The 16445-nt window shown below is 31.1% G+C and overlaps 1 protein-coding gene across 13 annotated transcripts in view; it reads right to left on the reverse strand.

The window, feature by feature from the left end:
- The window catches only part of LOC148599296 (uncharacterized), a 128849-nt gene that overhangs the window by 40800 nt on the left and 71604 nt on the right, over window positions 1–16445 (reverse strand). The window contains exon 1 of one of the 13 annotated variants that reach the window (XM_088559661.1): window positions 13240–13260. The exons of 11 other annotated variants lie outside the window; for them this stretch is intronic. Coding sequence is in view for 1 of the 2 variants with exons in the window: in XM_088559656.1 (XP_088415782.1) it covers window positions 8381–8404 (24 nt within the window). In the remaining variant the exon portion in view is untranslated. Of the gene's footprint in view, window positions 1–8380; window positions 8908–13239; window positions 13261–16445 lie in introns of those variants that run through there. One more of the 13 variants, XM_088559656.1, reaches the window with a different exon arrangement.

Below are 16445 nucleotides of genomic sequence, written 5' to 3' on the forward strand. Positions count from 1 at the left end.
TCATTATTCCTGAATATGCAAATTTTCTTTGTCCATCATATGCTTTCACAAACTTTCTTCAGATGACAGATAATTATAACAGAGAAACAAATTATCACTTTCATCAAAATAGGATTCAAACTTATGTCATCTGTTTATAAATTGTGGTTGATAGAATTCTGACTATCAAATTACAACAAAACTCTCAGACAAAAATTCTGCTGTTCATCCAAAAATGTAAATTATTCAATTTGAACATGCATTTCCTTTGTTTGGACAGGGAAAGTCTCAGGTGACAAAAATCAATGAACTTAACATCAAAGAGAGGAGAATAAGGTGGATACAATGAAGGTCAAATATTGATATCAAGGTCAAATATGGATTACTACCGCCAACAATGATTTAAGTGCATAGCAAACTTCCTAGAAGAAAACTCAACAAGACAAAGTGGAAAATCAAACAATTCCTTCAACATTATATAATGATGAAATGGCTTCCCTTTCATTAAAGGATAATTTCTTCTAAATCTAATGCCAGAGTCATTAATATGAAACATATGACTTATACCTTTACATAGATAAGCAGTTGAAGCCAAAAATTCTACTGATGAAAAGCAGTGGAAAATTTGAAAATCAATTAAAATCTTTAAAGATTCCTTAGCCTATGGAATATGCAAACAATGCAATATTTTAAAATCCTGAGATTTTATAAATGAACATGTCTCATACCTAAAATTCCTAAGATTTCTTCAACAAAAAGAATAAAACACTTCATATTATCAGGAGGACATTCTGTTAGTAACTATAAATCATATAATTACATGCATGAAAATGTTTTGATTAACAGCATTTAAGTACAGGCAGACATAAGAATCAAGCAAAGAGTGAATAACAAAAATTTGATCACGAGTGCCAAAGAATGCTTAGGTTAACCTGATATGCAAAATTTTTTCTGTGCAACAGTTCACTTTTCAAGCCTTCTTGGCACGAGTAAATATATTTTGGTTATTCACAATAATCAATTCATTAAGGTATTAATTATACATTTTCTCTATAATTCATTGCTGTTTTCAACATAAAATGTAAATTTTGTGATGGACATACTGATATTAACATTGTGAGGTTTTGGCGGGAAAAAGTCTGAGAGTGAAACTACCAAATTTATTTCACAGTGTGAATTGTCGAATTAGGTTAAACTGTTTTACTAAACTTCATCAAGTTACAACTGTAATAGGTATTTTTGTAGCAAATGTGACTTTCTGAAACTTTAATGTTGAAAAAAAAATTACATGATGACTTATCATCGATCTCTATTTGCATGACTCTTAGATCAGCCTGTACTTAAACAACCAAGACATCTTATTCATTTATGGACAGACCTATATGACTGAAAACATGCATGAATTTCCTCACTGTAAAGGCAGTTGAAAAGTAATCAATTTAAACTATTTATGATAATTTTGTACTAATTAACATGATGTAATTTCAATGCAGAGATCAACATGCATGAATGGTCAAAGGAAACATAATGAAGGAGATTTAAGTACACTGGGTCGAACAAACTGCTAAGTCAGCACATCTAGTTAGTAGAGGGCAATAGTCTTATATGGTTAACCACATCTAATTTTAAACATTCTATACAGGTTTGCTTTAATTAATACAACTGAAATTCAAGTCCATTTGTTTCATCACATAATTATGTATTTCCCCAAACACGAATTCATATTTTTTTCAAATTATTTTTTCATTGAAATGATCCAGTTAATATTTGCTCTAATTATGATGATAATATATCCAACACTACTCCTTATTTATACATGATGGAACATGCACAAAAAAAAACTTATTCCTTTATATTTAATGAAAAATAGCACCTTTCTATATGGTATGTGTCAGGAAAAAGACTTCACACAATCTACTAACAGATTCTTACAACATTATGGTAGGCTTATTATAGGAAAATTAACAGATTTTCAATTCTATAATCCAATTTCTAAACATCTTGTAGTTAATTCAATCATTTCCTTAGCTGTTCCTAACACTTTAAAACAAATATTGCATCACAGTTGATAGAAGAATTTATGGGTCATTAAAGCACACTGCTGTGTCAAAACATATCCACAAGTCAACCTAATTTTAAAGAAATATATCCTTAACTGTTCCTACCCAAAGAGTTGATAAAAACAACATTATGTCAATATTTATACAGAAACCAGTGTGAAATTATGGCCTGTTATCCCATAATGCCATATTATTGTGACATTATGACAAAATATTACATAAATCTGTCCTATAAAACTGTCAGCAGACAACAATTGTCATCATGGTCTCTGCTGTGCTTGAATGAATGTAATAACAAATGTAAACAAAAATAAACTATTGGATTAAGAAGTGAATTCTTAAAGGGACTTCTGGGTACAGGAAAGAATTCTAAACCCCTTTTGCAAATATAACATTTTTCTGTTTCATTTTTACCCTACAATAAACCTACCAATCATTTAACTTGATACTAATGAGAACAAGACTATACATGAATCAATCAAGTGATGTGCTGAAAGTTGTAACCTTTTATTTGACTCATATTTTAAATAATTTGTTTTTTTTACAAAGTGCTGTCAATATCATGCCCTTGTATACATTTTTTCTTAAATTTCAAAATACTAAAGTCATTTCTACCAGACATTTGATTGGCAAAATTGAGATCTTAATAGCAAGTAGCCTACCATCCAAGGCAAAAGACACCTGCCAAATTCATTGAATAGAACATTTTAGACCACCAAAGAAAAACCAAAATATGAATTATGATGGCAAAAATTCACATAACTCATATTTTATTATGCCTTCTGTGAGGTTTTGTGAAACCCTTAATTACTATGTGCAGTTAAAAACAATGGTTAACCCATCAGCACTCCTAATAATTGATTATCTACACCTTAATTATCAACTCAAAGCCAAAACTTCTAACAATGTCCACATTCTATATTGATAGTTTTTTTTTTCATTTAGTGCTTAATGTTTAAGGTATAGTAAAATTTTCTTATGGCTTAATTGGGATTGCGTTCAGGTCCAGATTACTGGGAGAATCATACAGGCTAGCGCTAGACTCTAGTGAAATCTAAAGAACTTTGATGAAAATATCTGCAATGTATTCTAAGCTGCTGGAAAAAACCAAAAACAAACTATTCAATACATACTCTGAATTAAAGGAACTTCAATGACACAGACATAGCTTATGTTAGCTTCTGGGCAAGTCAATTACATGTATCAGCTTCCACATGTTTCATAACTAAGGGTTGAAAACAGCAGAACAATTTATACTATTGATAGTCAAATATCAATAACAACATGCTCGCTAAGGCTCAATGTTAAAAGTTACAATCTTGGATACTGAAGCCTAAATTGGATTACTGTGTCTTATAAGGAAAATGGGAGTTTTGTTGACAATGACTATAAAATCATGAATGGGTACACGTCCTCTAGAAATGAATAATGTGGTATTAAATTATTTGAGCATATAAACAGATGCACCATTTCTTGCCCATATGTCAGATCTCTTCTCAGTAGATTGTTATACTATATAAGGAAAGGTAATTATATAATCACTAACTCTAAAACCCATGGAGACAAAATTATCAATTACAATTATGTAAATTTCTCATTCATCATACTGTGTTTTATCAATGTCATTATGGTCCTGCTTACTCTAAAATCATGTGCACTTTAAGTGGCGCTTGCTTGTCCTAGAAAATATGTTTACGACACGCCACAATAGTTGTTGCAATAACCATTATAGCATTAAATATTTATAAAGGGAAATTTGAGTGAAAATTATTTTTTTTTTGACATGTCACGGTCTAGCTAGTTTGTTTGATTTGAATAAATATTTCATTTCAAGTACTTCTGTAGCTTAATGAGCAATTACAAAATGACAGAAAATGTTATATGCAAGAATATGTAAAATGGTCATAAAAAGTAAAGTTTCCAATATGATCATAAAGTTTTTTATAAACTTTTTTTTAACCTAGTTATAAACTCTCCATATTCACTCTTCAACAAGCAATCCAAAATATTTTAATTCAAACCACAATAAAACACTTCCAACTAAACAGAATCTAAGAATGGACTTTATTAGGTGTATTTCAAAAAGTCGCTAAAAACAGAAACAAAATCATTGCAAAAGAATAAAAGAAAGTAAAAACCAATAAATAATTTTATCCTTATTCAGCAAGTAAATCATACTCGAACTCATAATGAACTAAGAAAACATGTTCATAACAACTCTTCAACACCATACTCAAAGCCAACAGAGAAAAAAACATTTCCTCCATCTAGGTTCAGAGAGTTCCTACCAATTTACATAATGCCTGATATGAAATAAAATCCAGAATAATAGTTCTAAAAACTGTCCGTGAGCAGTTTCCATATGAAGAGGAAGGATATGATCAGTATGTGTGCTTGTCCATGCATTAATGATCTAATTGTTCTGCATGTGCAAACACAGTTGACAGAATCGACAAATGTATTAATTCATTATGACTGACCGAGTTAATGTAGAGAAATGATTGATCCTAAAGATGTTGGAATATTATAGGTATTGATTGGAAAAAGTGAAACAACCATCATGAGAAAGGTGTCAGAACAATATATAAGTACAGTTCGTCGTTTGTCTACCCTGGACTTTTTATGAGCTACTCGGCGGGTGTTTCTAGAAAAGCAGAGGACGCTTACCCTATCGATGCACCTGGTCCATGCTCCCAGTTTTTAGTGGAGTCCGAGTTGCACATTTGCTTTTGTTACTTTGTATGTATGATTTTAGTTACTTGATGTTCTTTGTTGTGTATGTCTGTTTTCCATGTCTGGTCTTTGTCCCTGGATTACATTCTTTTGATTACCGCTATAACCTTGGTTCCCTTGATTACTCTTTGATTACCGCTATAACCTTGGTTCCATTGATTACTCTTTGATTACCGCTATAAACTTGGTTCCCTTGATTACTCTTTATCTCAGTTTAATATTTTGTTTATTTGATAAAGTTTCTCCATTGTAATAATGTATAAACCAATGGTTCACAAGTTTAAGCCTAAAATACTACTATAAATAATGTGCAATATCCTTCAGTTTCATTCCATATCCCCTATTTTCCCCTGTATTATATTATCCCTTGCTTTTTACAAGGATGAGATGAGAGGAACAACAGGGAAAGATAAATTTGCAAAATTCTGATAAAAATACAGTATAATAAGGATCTGTGATGGTCAAATCCAGAATTGTAAAAGTGGAAATCCATGAGTTTAAAGTCTGCATTTTCCAATATATGCATGAGGTCCTACAAAAAAGAACACCATCCTTTAATATGTAGCCCAATGTGACCTGAAACCCTTCAATACCTGCTAAGTTACCTGATATCTTAGCTGATAGATCCCTAATATTCATATCACACTTATAGTGTGATCAAATTAAACCAACTAAGGACAAAGTTTCTGTCTACTTCACCAGGTCAAAGAAGCCTGACAGAAATTGAGAGACTGATAAGATTTAATCCTAAATAAATATCAAATAGGTAAAAAGTGGACCATCTTTAACAACTGGAGTGCTATCTGTTTACCACAAACATTCGAAGCTGGTTATATTTCCTACTTCAGTTAACTGTAAAGTCCACTTCAACCATCAATAGGCCAAAGTAGAAAAAAATTGTGTTTTGATTATCCAGGAACCTTAAGGTTCTAAAGGTACTAGACTAAACTGTAACTAATTGTTCTAACCTTATATCAAACCAAACTTACCATGGCCTAAGATAGCCCTCGCTTTAAACAAAACAAATCTATACATTGGCCTAAGATTTACAATGTTTTACACAGGCAACATTATTTCAAACGATTTTCACCTGAATAGAATTTGTGACAGAGTTCATGTGAAATTCAGGTGAATTGAGCATTCATATGAAAATCACATTAATTCATTGTGAAGTTTACATAAATTTTATGTGAACAAAATTTGCTTGTGTAAGACTGCCCTAACTCTGTACAGAACTAAATTTTACCATGGCCTAAGACTGTCCTAACCCTGTACCGAACAAAATTTGACCATGGCCTACCATTTGTCTTAAATTCTATACTAAACAAATCTTTAAAGTATATATACCATAAATCATGTTGGTGATAGGTAAAATACAGACATTTAAAGACAAACATTATTGGTAAAGTGATTTTAAAAGTTTCAAACAAAAATTTAAAGAATGCCCTAAACATGCAGTCAAAGTGGCAGGTTTAAAATGAGATTGTTTTTTTTTGTTTTTTACATTGTCAAATGATAGAAAGTGATTGAATTGGGTTTAGACATTAAACAGACATATTTTACATGCTGTAAAAATTTGATGTCTACATGTTTCATTTCCTCTTAGATGTGTAATTGTAGAACAAGGCTGAAATGTTTTGCAGATCCATTTCATGTACAGCACAATACAAAGTCGACAGAATTTGCTGACTTGACAAAATTTTGTCACCTTTTGTTTTACTTTATAAGACCTAAGCAAGTAATAAGTATATTTTTAACATGTTTCTTTTTATTAAATTTTGAAAGTGCACATGTTTCATAGATATCTATGGCACACTGTTCTCTTTCTCCTGCAAAAATGTGTTAAATTAATTGAGAATTTGCTTTCGTGGAGTGACCCTACCACAATAACTCATACCCGATGAAGAAAACATCTACTACAGAAACTGCCTGGAAATTCCTGTATTGACATGGGCCATCAGTGGATAATTTCAAATTGCTACATGTAAATGTATGTGGTAAGCTGGCATTTCATTCTTTGCAAGAAGTCTACCAAAATTTTACCTACTTAAATTTTCAGTCAAATTATACCTTGCCTAGCCTTACACAAAACATCCATCAACAGTTAACATTTAATACGTTAATATCACACGCATACATCCTTATCATACAAAAAAAACCTCAGAACAAAAAAGGTTTCAAAAAAGATGTGGCTCATCAACACCTCCCCCTGCTAAATAAGCCCCTAACATGCATGAACCTTAAACAGTAGACAAGATAGAAGATATCTTATCATGTACATATCTTCAAACATGTCAATCCTGTCTGATATTAAAACTTAAGTCATCCAAAAAAGATATTCTCCTGATAACTTCACGTCCCCTGCAAAGATGTGCAACAAAGAATAATATTTTTTGAAATAACACTTAAGCCCTTCAAAGATTTGTAAACCTGAAAAAATAGAGAGAGGCAGATTCCATGAAGATGAAAACAAATGCTATAACTTCCTGGGGAGGACTATCTTCTTTACTCTTTCAAGGCTGAGAATTTGAAATGTCTTGGCAACTCTCTACCAAAGATATACTGACATTAGAAAATACAAAATATCTTAGAAATCAACTCCTGGAGTGATTTATATAATATCGTTAAGTTTCAAGGCTAAAAACTTGTATATCACTTTTAGACCTTGGTGTTATGTTAGTTCCACCCATTCTAATATTAATATTAAATAAAAGATAGATTTTTTTGATATTTTGAAATAGATAGTGCTATCTAAGCCATAAGTATCATCTTCTATAGGATCAGATAATGATTCCTCAGGACATACACTTTTTGGTATTTTTTTTTTTAGAATACCTTCAAACTTTATCGTGAAATGTAGAACTTTTAAGGTATCTATTATTTCATAGTATCATTTTTTTAAGATTGGTCAAAAACTTCATTTATTCATAGATTTTTTGAATTCATGGATTCTATAAAAATATCAGCTTTTGAAAATGCGTTTTTTTGTTGGGACTTTAAAAATGCACTTCAACAACAAAAAAAAAAAATACCCTAGGAAAATAGTTCTTCTACTGTATAGTAAAAAGTCATGATTTTAGCAAAACCATTAAATTTCAAACACAAGCTTGAATCATTGACTATAATGACACAATTCTACTTTCTGACTTGTCCTATCAAAGACTTCATTCATAGTTCAACACAGAGGTATAAACTGAGTGCATACTCATTTGATTTTAATATTATCTTTAGAAAAGTAAAACTTCAATTTTCCAGCTGTCAAAATGAATCAATATCTTGTCATTCACATTAAAATGACAAAAACATCACATTGTTTCCCTTGTAATAAAACAGTTGACAATTTGAATACAAAATTCTACCATGCGTTTACATCTCCATAAAAACACAAAACCCTTTTTCAAATACAAATAAACAGTTCCATAAATTTATAGACAATTATTGACCAATAATTCAAAAATGTAAGCATTATCAATTTACCTGTTTGTTAAGAACAGATGTTTGCCAGTTTCCATTGCACCCCCGGTGTGATAATAATCCCTTTCCAATACGAAATGTACAAGAAATTGACAAGTTGATTCCCACCTGTACAACAGGTAAATATCGCTTACCTTACAGAAGACTTTTTTCAGCATGGTTTAATTCCACCTGTCAAATCTATTTATAGAATTGTAAGTTAGTTTTCCATGTCTTTAAAAGTCACAAATGATTTTGTCTTTGTTGTAATCTTCAGTAATCAAAAAGTCAACATTGTCCACCAATTTCCACCATTAATGTCTAACATTTCTTCTATTCATTAAATTATAATCATAATAAAACCCATTTTAAATCCATTTTCCCATTTAAATAGAATTACTATTTATCTTACTACAAACAAATAGTAGGTTTCTGTCCATATAAAGAAAGTTAAATTCAAACATATAAAATCATCTCTCTATTTCTGTAACATGCTATAAGGCATTTCTTGTTCATATGAGAAAAATCCATTCTGACGATTATGGTATTTTCACATTGAAATCCACTGACTTGCAATCAAGAAAACTATTTCCTTCAGTTACTTCCAAGCAAATGATGAAGTACTGTGATAAGTAAGCATTTCCTTTTTCTAATTACATGTACATGTATCTCAATCAAGGACTAAATGAATGCTGATAAACAACTAAGCATTTCCTCTTTAAAACAGTACATGTATTTTTAATTCAAGGTCTTATGATTCATGAATGGGATTTAAGAAATTCTCAAGCTCTTTGACGAAACACATCTGTTGATAATATTGAAGAATGAACTTTCCTACAATTTTATCATCCAAAGGAACCCTTAACTTAATAGCATCTTCTAAAAAAAAAAGACTAAATCATAGAATAGAATATAGAATATAGAATCCAATGAGAAACCAGCATACCGGTATCCTTAAAATGTCAAGTTAACTTACATTACTATAGAATTTACAGGTTCAAGCAAATATAATACATCCATTATATGCTGTCTGATTTGCAAGTTTAGGATCAATCTCTCTAAGTTCCATAATTTTTGTCCACAGACATACAGACAGACTAGTTTTAAAACAATACCAGAGCCACAGCCATTAACCAAGGTCACATCCAAACAAGTACTTCCTTTAAATAATAATACAATTATTTCCCACTTAATGATTAATTCTGATGCTGAAAATAGCAGTCTATGTAATTTTTCTGTGATAAGTAATTAGAATTTCCTCCTAGCTAGCTAAGCTGTTAGTGGTATGGAAACTGATACAATGATTGTAAGCTTTTCTCACCATTCAACAACCTATTGACATTTCATGCTGAAATATTTCATGACAAATTACATGTAACAGTACATGTAGTATGAAGTTAGATTCCAATCTCAATACTGTTGTACCAACTAAATACTGCATGAAAAAAAAATATGATTCAACTTCAACGTTTCAATCCTGGCTGTTTAAATCCTAGCCGATTCCAACTCTAATACATCAATACAGTACAAATACTAGTATATGCATATTTTACATGAAACAGTTATCCTTGCAAGTCAATTAAAATAGCAGCAAGAGTTATTTTCTCCAATTACTTCCCAAAAAGATCTAAGAACATAAGCATATAAAAGTTAAAAGATGAATGTTGTCTTGAATATAGTTACACAGACTTCAGGAATCTAAGTGTGGACTAGCACAGATATACCAGCAATGCTAGTGGAAGGTCCAACAATCCTCATTTTTCACTGGGCTAAGAAATGCTTATACATGTACATGTAATTTGAAGAATCTTGTCAATGTTTATATCAGGTGCTTTTTAAACTCAATCCCTGCTTCACATCACCAATACACTAAAATTCCCTACCATATTTTTCACCAGCTGCTATTTATACCCCAGCTTGGGCCCTATTCGGGTACACTAAAAAGTCCTCAGTAACTCCATGTTAAAGAAAAACAGGCATGATATCTAACATTATCCATTATTATTTAATGGTACATCTAGATACAGTATCACTTAGCGTCATAAATGAAGTAGCACATACAACATAACAGATCATGACTTGTCAAATCTATGGTAATCTGGAGCCAATAGTAACTTCTATCCTGATATCAGGGAGAAGTACCCACAACTCACAGGTTCACTGTCAGGAATAAATGAGAATCAAGCGTCTACCACTCAAAATTCCATAAAATACTGATTCTCTATCTTATCCATGTCTGAGAGGCCAATCAAAGCCATTCTGATGAATGTTCAATAATAAATAATGTTAGTACAGGCAGACATTACAAAGTGGTGATAGTAGAATTAACTCTTGGTATTCTATAAAAAAACAACTTATACAGCCATAAAATAACAGTTTCTAATCTTGACTTAGTGGTGTAAAATGAATGTTCATCATATTCTGGTAGATTGAAGTCAAATGATTACAAAAGTTTTTTAATGGAATATTAAGTGATACTCCACCAAGTAACAGTGAAAAAAGGGAGATGGCAAAGTATTCAAAATGGCCTAACTCGAAAACTACATTTTGAAAAATTAATTGATGCCTTCTCTAGTTATCATTTGTAAACTGTCAGGGGAAGGGCAGATGGAGGGACAGACACACAACTATTCAGAGGGTATCACATATTATTTTGCCACTTCATATGGCAGGCTATAAAAACATGAAGTTACATATGTTGTTGTGCCAGATATACCCCATTTGTACAAGGATAACAATAACAATGTACAAAACTCACTTGTCTAGTGGGGTATAAATATCAAACAGAAATTTTATTAAGCATGTGAAATAGTTGAATATGTAAAAAAGAAATTTATATGTAACTTCTGTGAATATTCTAAATTTGAATACATCCTTGAGAGCTGATATTTATTCTTAAAGATTTGTCTCCAAGCTGTAATCTCTATCATCAGATCACTACATAACAAGTCTATATATAATTCTCATGAAATTTACAAGTATTCTAAAATTGTGACTACTCCAATTAATTGTCTATGCAAGCAACAAGTCTAAAATGTCTTCATTAAGTAGTCTCTAAATGTGAAGCTCTATCATAGCATAGTGAGAATAAAATTACTACAAATATCAATGTAACATTAAAGCGATTTATGATCCAGCTTCAAGTCTAATAAAGCATAACACCTTAGTGACTGAATGTTGGTAGAAATCATAGCTGTTCCATCATAGCATATATCAATAATGGCTGATCGTCAAATAAACCCTTCACTGCTCAATCAGACCAGAACACTTGTACATTGAAATACATCACAATTTAATTCATCATTTATATTTATATTTATTTAGAGGTACTGGTCCTTATAAATATCATGCAAGGTTTTTTTAATCACCATTGTTTGTTCGATTGAGAATTTCTGAATTGCTGAAAGATCGGTGATCATAGGAACCTTGGCATTACATATAAAAATGGTTTGTTACCAAACTATATTTAACATGGAATCGTAATTTTCATTTGACATCTCGGTAAGCTATAGTATAACATAAGGGTTCTAAATCATACATTTTTTTCACTTTTGCTCTGAGTAAAATATCCACAAATGTGTTACCTCCCTTGCTTAAATATAACCTAGGGATATAAATCAATGATGTTATATAAACAGCTGTGATAACATTATACATCAGTGTGAGACAATGAACAGCCAATATTGGCTTCCTTTCTACTTTATGACTTTTTTTATTTCTTATTTCCTGAAATTGAGATAAAAATAGGAGTACATTTAATGGCTTTCCTTTTTCAGGGTTCCATTTTAGATGTTATATTACGTAATTTAGCATAAAAAAGTTCTGGAAAATCCAGAAGTAAAAAAAATCAAATAAAAATTGAACATGTTTTTTTTTTTTTAACTTACATAGGCTAATTAATATAGTATAAAGAAACAGAACAATCTGAATACAAGGCAGAGGGTTTACAAAAGTTTTCTCACAGCTTTGTCAAACAGTGTTTATTCAAGATAACTTTCACTTTCAGTTCAGGAACAGTCTGATTGCTAGATGCAGCAATATAGCCCTTGCTACTGGTAATACTAATTTTTGAAGACTCATGACTCCCATAAAATTTTATAGAATCCTTATATGATATTGGGAGAAGACCCATATATATAGGATTTAAAACCATCCAACAAAATTTCAGCAAAACCTGATTACCAGTATTGGTTGACCTGCACCCAATATAGCACCTATAATGGACTGACAGACAGACAGATGCTGACAATCTAACAACTCATTGCAAAAATAAGAAAAAAAGGTAAGACATTCTATACCTCAGGACTAACATGTGTTATTCAATACAATAGGCATCTGTTATGTTATTTCCTAGCTCAATTTTATCTTATTGTTTGAAGAATTTACTTGCAATACACCAGTTCTTTTTAATCTTATACATCTGTCAGATCAATTCTAAAATCAATTCACCTATGTAAGAGTTACCTCCCCTTTCTACAATACACATTGTCCTGCTTCCATCCAATTCTGTTAGAATTGATACATAATTAATAATTTGCTTCAAAATTAATGCAACAGTTGTAATATAATGACAAAATCATGATGAATTTATCCAGATTTTCGATTTATTTCCGTAACTTAAACAGATTTGGGAAAAATAATATATCAAATATCATCTAATTCATCACAATAAGTGAAAATTCAATGAATGTTTTGATAGAGATGTCAAACCTCATATGTCAGCTAAATTCAGCAACAATCAACAAGTATCAGAGTTTATTGAACTCCTGTTCATTAATTTGATTCCATTGGTAAAAAGCAAAGAAAAAAATAAAATAAAAGTTTTTGTCCTATTCCAAATTTTAAATGGTTTTTATCTGGCATTTTTATTAAAAAATGGTTAATACATGTTAAAATTAGAAATTAGCTGCAGACAAGTTTACATGGAGGTACTGCACAAATACTTGATATCCTAAAGTGTAACAGAGTTGACATCTTTTTCTTACATATAAATAAAATATGGAGAGAGACTTACCTACCACTGGCAATCCTTCCAAATGTTTCAGTCAATTTACAATATATATTTCATACTTTAACACCTTCACAATATCAATCAAGTCATTTAAAAAACCACAATGAACAAAAACCAAACAACTGAAAATACTTCACTAATTTACATATTTTATATTAACAACTTTTATTGATTTGCATATTTTGTATTAACAACACATGTTTTTGTTGTATCACGACTGTTCATTACATTTCTCACCCATTATGTATCTTGCTCAAATCTGCCAATTTCTCATATATACAAAACATCTTAACGACTCCAAATGGATTTGTATTTAATTACACAAATAATTTTCTAACCATTTAAACCTACCGGAAGATCATTCCGTTTAATCGCTTCGATGTATTCATGATTATTAATAAAAACATATCAACTGAGTATAGATACTTGAAAGAAATAAATTTGATTCATATGTATTTTGTATCCATTTAAAAGTATCTATTTAATGCAAGGTACTTGAAAGAAAAGGATTTTTAAATAAGTACTACTATGACCAGTGCTTTGGAAAATAGATTCAATTCACTAGCATTTTTTTCCAAAACATATCACTTAAATCCCTCAGTGAATGTGGAATAATGGTGCTTTCAATTAAGTTGTTTGGATAGGTTTAATGGACAATAACATTTCAAGAGCACTCAAAAGATAGAATACAAAGTGTCATGTTATTTTCAGAAGGTACTATGGCCCAGTGTTTACATAGGAACAAATAGCTCTGTGAGAAGATAGTTCAGAACCCTGGTTTCATTTTTGTGGTTTCAATGTACATGTATCATGAACCTTTTAAAGCAACCTAGAAATGAGAAGAAAATCATATTATATGTAAATACATAAGGGAAATAGCTGCAGCAAAAACCCTAATTCCATGCCCAGAGGTCAACAGAGAAAAAAACCCCAAATACACCCTGCTACAGAGGTCATAATTCACGGATATTAGAGGCATCAGGATTGTTATAGGGAAAGCTCAACCTGACATAAATTCTATCCAAGTTATTGACATGACCTATAATTCTGTAAAGACATTTCAAAATTGGTTTTACTGTTTAAAAAATTCTGAATAAGTACTGCTTGACATAAAGGCAAAAAATTAGAAGTCGTGGGAGCATGATCTATTTAAACTGATTACAGGGCTTGCCATATACTTTTTAAAAAGTGTCAATAATTATAATCTTGTTTACAGAGTGTCATATTCATCTTAAGTAGGTGGAAAAGCAGAAATATAAAAACTCTTGAGTACTAGCTTGTTTTGAATTCAAATAACTTTTTTAATTCAAAATCTCGATTGAAAACATTGAAAGAACAATATTTTTCTGTCGGAAACCTGAAACAATGAACAGGAAATGGGACCCAATGTCATATTGATTTTCAAACTTACGAACCCTAGGTGACCTTGATCAAGGACAATAACTCTTTCATGAAATGCCAGAAGGTGATTTGATAATATGAATAACAACAATAGACACAATTGAAATGCTGAAATGCCATTTTTTCCTACTGGACTTATTTTTTTAAAAAGTTTCTTTTAACCTAAATTCAGGCTGTATAAACCTACCCAAGCAGATTCAATGAAGCCCTACATCAACAAATAGTTGATTTCGATTTCTACTTGTAGGATTGTATGAACAGAGAAACAGACTACAGCTCTCACATCAGTCAGTTCTATTCCCACTTTTTTGTATATACTATGGAATTAAAGAAATTTAAGAAAGTGTCAAATGTTCCAAACTGATAAAATTATTCAGTTTATCAATAATGTCAATGCTTAGGCTAAATTAAGACATAACATAAGAACTGGGGTCATCCAAAATTTATAATAGGCGGGGTCAAAAGGGGGCTGGGAGGGTGTTCAGTTCCAGAAAGTAATTAACTGGGGAGGGGTTCCAGGCTATTATGTGCTCTCCCTGGGTCTGGGACTGTAGACATTGGAAGTTGATGAAACGTTTAGTATAATGACAGTAAGATTTCTGGAAGCATAGATAGTGGTAAAATTGCTCATAAACACCAATCACTAGTATATTACAGAAACTATTTCTTGATGGTCTAGGATAATGGATTGGCCTTGGGGTTAATTACTACTACTACTAAACTATTTCTGATCTATACAGATATATAGTAAATTGACATTTGGCTTTAGCTGTACAGATCTACTAGGTATTTAACATTTATACAACAAATCTTATTTTTGAGACCAGGGTTAATTGTATAAATTAATGTATTACAAAGTATAACTTGTTATATTACTTCAATACAATTACTTATCAATTTGTAGAAAGTTAATGACAAATTCATTTCCCTAAACAAAAGTTTAAATGTCTTAGGAAATGCATCCATACCAACAGTAAGAGTACAATAATTTTATTTTTATGTGGGTATAATTTTCTTTTTTTGTGAATTGTACTCACTATTTTGTGAATTTTGAAGTGTGGATTTTATTAGAGCATCTGTTTTGAAAGAAAAATACACATTTCATTGAAAATTTGCACTCAAGGTTGGACTTAATTACTGGTATGAGAATCCTTGAAAATTACAACTCAACAAAAGATAGTCCTTCAACATATAATAAAATAATTGAACAGCTATCTAACCTGACAAATAATTCCAGCCATTATAATCTTCTATCAGGACCAGTCACAAACCTCACCATTACACCCAGAAATAATCCTAAATATCATTACAGTGCTTCCTCCATTTAACTCATTAAAGAATCATTTTCTAATATATCTCAATTAGAATTCAGAACGAACTGCAAATGCACAATACATCTGCATGTCCATAACCAGACATTCTACAAAATTACAGTGATCTGAGAGAGCATTAACAATAATTACAAATCGTCAACCGTGTGTAATTGGACAGAAAAACTGGCTGAGTATAAAACTGTGACAAAGGAACATGCAGTCTGTGCATTGTCAACATTGTCCCCAATGACTTAGGACATCGTCATTATCCTATAATAAAGGCATCAAAGAAAACGACCATCACCTCCATGGAGTAATGGAGGCTACAAACATGGAATTATAGAAGTCATTCTCTGGAAATGTCAAGATATCCCTTTTGGGAATATTCATAAAGCCATCATGACCTTTTTGTATGTAGATCAATATTCAATCACCAAGAGGATAGAAATATTCCAACCTTACACCATAACAAAGACAATACTTGTATGGTTACTG

The sequence above is a fragment of the Perna viridis genome, chromosome 13 (assembly GCF_037379345.1).
Source record: "Perna viridis isolate PV_CMFRI_1.1 ecotype Kerala chromosome 13, ASM3737934v1, whole genome shotgun sequence".
Classification (NCBI taxonomy): Eukaryota; Metazoa; Mollusca; class Bivalvia; order Mytilida; family Mytilidae; genus Perna; species Perna viridis.